Consider the following 5,666-nt stretch of genomic DNA (forward strand, 5'->3'; position numbering starts at 1 on the left):
GTCAATAATTCATATCAAAAAGTAAAAGATTCTCTTTTCTCTCTATTTTTTATACATCTTTTCATAAAAAGTTAAAAAATCATCTCAAATATACTAATTTTTTTAACTTATATTTTAACTAAATAATTAAAAAATTATTAAATTAACCTATCCCCAAACAACGCCTAGGTCGGAAAATTTTAGGAGACCACACATGAGTGAGTGACAACCAACACCGACTTCATTCTTCCCCTTATATATTCTTTCTTACTTGCATTCCAATCCTTGCTACAACTCTCTCTCTCTCTCTCTCTCTCTCTCTCTCTCTCTCTCTCTCAAAAATGGGTTCGACAACACCACAACTATCTAAGGAAGTTCTACCTTACCTCAGAGTCTACAAAGATGGAACCATCGAAAGACTCGCCGGAACTGATGTTGTCCCAGCAACCTTCGACCCTAAAACTGGTGTTATCTCCAAAGACACCGTGATCATACCAGAGACCGGTGTCTCCGCCAGGCTCTACCGCCCCAAACTCACACTGGCTGACAAGAAACTCCCTCTGGTGGTCTACTTCCACGGCGGCGCATTTTGCATATCCTCTATTTCCGATTCCTTCTACCACCACTCTCTCAACGTACTTGTCTCCAAAGCCAACATCGCCCTCGTCTCCATCGACTACCGACTCTCTCCAGAGCACCCTCTTCCCACCGCCTACGCCGACTCCTACGCCGCCCTTCAATGGTGTTAGTGTATGATTAGCTTTAGCATGCTAGTGTATGATTATGTCTGTTAGTGTATAGCTTTAGCTTTATATTTTATAATGTACAATGCATGTACAATGCATCACACTTTCGGTGGGCATCCAATGCTCAAATTCTCTCTATAAAAGAGAGTGCATTCCCCTTGTAAGTAATATTCAATACATCAATATATACATAATTTATTTTCTCTCTCTCTATCAATTTATCTTACATGGTATCAGAGCTATAAGATTTAGGCCTATATTTCTTTCTCGCCGGCGGGCAGTCGGCCGGCAATCTTGCCTTCGCTGCCCGCTGGTGTTTTCTACACATACTCACTTGACGATCTGCGTTGATTCATGATCAGACAGTCCAATTTTGTTGCGGCCCAGTTTCTCTCTCTACATCTCACTCTCACTCCTCTCCAGCCATGACTGCCTGATAAAACCATGCATTCAAACTTGGCTCTCGCTCTCTCTCGGCAGTTTGATTGAAAAAAAAAAAAAAAAAAAAAAAAAGGATACACACACACTTCAACTCTTTTTCTCTTTTTCTCGGTGCATGGCAAGAGAAGGAATATAGAACATGTTTTTGGGGTAAGAAATCAACAAACCCATCTCTGGCTCTCTTGATCCTACCCACCAACTTAGCCACTTCTCTCACCACCACCTGTCCAACCCAAATGCTGATTGATATCCATTCTTTTCTCCACCGCTGCTGCGCCGGCGACAAACACTCACACCACCATCATGGGTTGGTTTGAACAAACCCGTGGGCTCCATTATCACTTTATTTTATTTTATTTTATCTTTCTTTTTTTTTCAAAAAAAAAAAAAAAAACAAAAAACATCATTCCTTTTCTCTCTCGAGATTTCCTTATTTTACCACTCCATTGGTGAGCTTTTCCAGATTCCTATTCCCACTCCCTTCTTTTTATTTTATTTTATTTTTTCTATCTTTCTTTTTTAATCAATATTTCATTATTATACATCTCAGTTGGTGAGCATCATCCCTTTTTCCATTATTTTCTTATTTTTATTATTTTTCCACCACCCCCAAAACAAACAAACAAACAAACAAACAAAAAAAAAAAACACAAAAAAAAAAAAAACATTCCATTTGTTTCAACCTCAAATAGGTTTCTCTCTTCACACCTATTTGAGTTTGAGGGGGGGTTATACATATATCATGGTGAGCATGGTTATACACCATGGGAACCACTCAAGCCACCCCATGGCACACTCCCTAAGCCGCCTCCTTGGTGCACCACCACAAGCTTCTACATCGGTCCGGCATGACCCCGTAAACTGTCCCGACATCGGTCCGACATGACCCCGTAAACTGTCCCGATATTGATTCCGGTCAGCTTTTACATCGGTCCGACATGACCCCGTAAACTGTCCCGACATTGATTCCGGTCAGCTTCTACAACGGTCCGACATGACCCCGTAAACTGTCCCGACATTGATTCCGGTTAGCTCCTACAACAGTCTGACACAACCATACAATGTCTTCACCAACAGTTCGACACGACCATACAGTGTCTTCTATCCTATTTTTTAATTGTCAGCCTATTTTTCTGTTACTCTCTCCAAACTCTTATACATATATCATTTATACATATATCATGGTGAGCATGGTGTATAACCATGCTCACCATGATATATGTATAACCCCGTAAACTGTCCCGACATTGATTCCGGTCAGCTTCTACATCGGTCCGACATGACCCCGTAAACTGTCCCGACATTGATTCCGATCAGCTTCTACAACGGTCCGACATGACCCCGTAAACTGTCCCGACATTGATTCCGGTTAGCTCCTACAACAGTCTGACACAACCATACAATGTCTTCACCAACGGTTCGACACGACCATACAGTGTCTTCTATCCGATTTTTCCTGTTTTGTTACTCTCTCCAAACTCAAGTTGGCTAGTACCTATCCTCCTTGAGTTTGAGGGGGGCTGTTAGTGTATGATTAGCTTTAGCATGCTAGTGTATGATTATGTCTGTTAGTGTATAGCTTTAGCTTTATATCATGTTAGTGTATAGCTTTAGCTTTATATTTTATAATGTACAATGCATGTACAATGCATCACACTTTCGGTGGGCATCCAATGCTCAAATTCTCTCTATAAAAGAGAGTGCATTCCCCTTGTAAGTAATATTCAATACATCAATATATACATAATTTATTTTCTCTCTCTCTATCAATTTATCTTACAAATAGGTTGCTTCCCATTCCGGCGGTTGTGGGGCGGAGGATTGGCTGAAAGATAACGTTGACTTTGACAAAGTGTTCTTGGCAGGGGATAGTGCTGGGGCCAATATTTCACACCATATTGCGATCCGGGTCGGGTCAGAGCCGATCCAAGGTTTGAAGTTTCATGGTATTTTAATGATCCACCCGTATTTTTGGGGGGAGGTGCCGATTGGATCCGAGGTCACGGATCCGATAAGGAAAGCTATGGTGGATTGTTGGTGGGGGTTTGTTTGCCCGTCGGATAAAGGAAATGATGACCCGCTTATTAACCCGTTTGTGGATGGATCCCCGAGTCTTTCCGGGTTGTGTTGTGACCGGGTTATTGTTTGTGTTGCTGGAAAGGACATATTGAGAGATAGAGGGAAGCTGTACTATGAGTCATTGGTGAAAAGCGGGTGGCAATGGAAGGTGGAGTATGTGGAGATAGAGGGTGAAGATCATGTTTTCCACATCTTCAATCCATGGTGTGAGAAGGCTCTCAAGATGATCAACAGTTTGGCGTCTTTCATAAATCAAGAGTCATATAGCTGTACTACGGGCGCAAAATGAATTTTATAGAATAAAGCACAGATGTAATTCAAAATAATTATATCTACAAAAATGTTTGGCAGCTAAAAGGAGCCCTAATTATGTGGCACTAGTCCATGTGTAATTATTGTTACTTTTTATTTTCTTTTGATTTACCAATTCATTAGAGCTCTATTTAGAATTCTTGAATTAGAGTTATGTATCATTGTTCTTATATCTATATATCTCTACCTTCTGTATTCGAAACTTTCTGTGTGCTGTTGTACGAGCACGAAATAATTCTTCTCGTATGATCCTGTTGATTAAGTTTGCACTCTTCCGAACAACGTTACTTTGCCACCTGAAAACACAAACGTGAGCTAACCAGCAGGTGTGTACCGAAAACCCCTCCGATGCCTAAGTCAGCAACTGGACAATCGACAATAAACTCTGTGTATTCTAGAGTAAGAATTGAGATACCTGTACAAAGGTCTGGTCATGAGTTTTTATAGATTTTACTTTGGCACAATCCTAGTAGGATTCCAACTCTTCCTATGAGAGTCCTCCTAGGAATCACACACCCTACTCACTACCAACCAAGTGAGATAGTTTTGCACAATCCTAGTAGGACTCTACTCTTCTTAGCAGAGTCCTCCTAGGAGTCATACTCCTACTCATTACCAACCAAGTGAGATGGTTTGCACAATCCCAGTAGGACTCTAACTCTCCTTAGCAGAGTCATACTAGGAGTCTCATCACTGCAAGCCAAGTGAGATGGCTGAACCCATTTACCTCGGTTATACATTCCTGACCGAACTGCCTTATCTCGGTCCTCTGCCATTCGGACCGTGTGATCGAAAGCCGATCTATCGAATGCCACCCTGCCGAGCTATACACAGCTCAGCCCTCGCCATTGATGTTACCTCGGTTTGTTACAGAACTTTCTTTACTTCGGTTGTCATCTTTTCCTCGGCTCTGTGCTCAACTAAGTAATGGAATAGAAGCATCGACCGAGCTATACCTAGCTTGGCCATCTGTCTTACCAAACACCACAGTCAACCCTTGGGCCTAGTATTTAGGTAGCTTGGTCAACGCCCTTGCCCAGTTTGGTACTCAGATAAAAAGGAACCGAGCTACCCGTCGTTCATACTTCGGCCCTTATCTCGGCCCATTATGCGGCCCAGCTCCCAAAGAAGACTCTTCCTAGCTCGGCCCAATTTGTTTACAAATTACCCTCTCAATTGCCCCTTAATTCCATCTGCGTAGCATAATTGGAATTATTTTTCCTCCAGCCGAGCTAAGAACGCCCCCACTCTGCCAAGCTAAAAAGTTTGTTCGGCCCCTAATAAGCCTTGTCAGTTGCTCAACATGTCCTTCCACTAATCTGGTACGATGTCATTCCCAGGATACATGGCGTGCCCCCAAAATCCTCGTTCTCCTATTACTACCGTCATGCCGAAAATTTGAATAGCCTTGCTTTTTTGCCTTCAACGTATATATCCTTCGAGTTTCCAATCGTATGGCGAATCGTTCTTTATGTGTCTCACTGAGCAGACTAACTCGGTTTTACTAACCCTGCCGGCCTGCTTTGGCCAAGATAACCATCTCGGTCCAGGAAAAAAATTATTGGTCAAACCTGCCAACCTGCTTTGGCCGTTCAAAAATTTTGTTGATCAAACTTGCCAACCTGCTTTGGCCGAGGCAACCATCATCCCGGTCAAAGAGTTCAAAAGTTAGTTGGTCAAACCTGCCAACCTGCTTTAGCCGAGGTAACCATCATCTCGGCCAAAGAGTTCCAAAAATTTTGTTGGTCATACCTGTCAACCTGCTTTGGCCGAGGTAACCATCATCCCAGCCAAAGAGTTCAAAAAAAAAAATTTGTTGGTCATACCTGCCAACCTGTTTTGGCTGAGGTAACCATCATCCCAGCCAAAGAGTTCAAAAAAATTTGTTGGTCATACCTGCCAAAGCAACCTGCCAACCTGCTTTGGCCAAGGTAACTATCATCCCAGCCAAAGAGTTTAAAAAATTTTGTTGGTCATACCTGCCAACCTGCTTTGGCCGAAGTAACCATCATCCCGGCCAAAGAGTTCAAAAATTTTGTTGGTCAAACCTGCCAACTTCCTGCAGCCTAGATCCTCATCTCGGCTTAGGAGAGCTAAATGTTGGTTATT

General features: G+C 42.4%; 1 protein-coding gene across 1 annotated transcript; it reads left to right on the forward strand.

Moving 5' to 3' along the window:
• The first annotated feature begins 269 nt into the window (after positions 1 to 269).
• On the forward strand, positions 270 to 3,602 carry LOC114270351 (putative carboxylesterase 2). Its single transcript, XM_082922062.1, has 2 exons — positions 270 to 707; positions 2,953 to 3,602. Exons 1-2 carry the CDS (start codon positions 321 to 323, stop codon positions 3,532 to 3,534), a joined length of 969 nt encoding a protein of 322 aa, XP_082778188.1. The 5' UTR covers positions 270 to 320; the 3' UTR covers positions 3,535 to 3,602.
• Positions 3,603 to 5,666: the final 2,064 nt, after the last annotated feature.

This window comes from Camellia sinensis, chromosome 3 (genome assembly GCF_055761805.1).
Source record: "Camellia sinensis isolate YWXY chromosome 3, ASM5576180v1, whole genome shotgun sequence".
In the NCBI taxonomy this organism is placed as follows: domain Eukaryota; kingdom Viridiplantae; phylum Streptophyta; class Magnoliopsida; order Ericales; family Theaceae; genus Camellia; species Camellia sinensis.

What these genes read in the sequence shown, in the direction of transcription:
- LOC114270351 (XM_082922062.1), top strand. Translation starts at nt 321, where the DNA reads ATGGGTTCGACAACACCACAACTATCTAAGGAAGTTCTACCTTACCTC. An exon ending in CCGCCTACGCCGACTCCTAC is followed by an intron (nt 708 to 2,952) that starts GCCGCCCTTCAA and finishes TCTTACAAATAG; the next exon opens with GTTGCTTCCCATTCCGGCGG.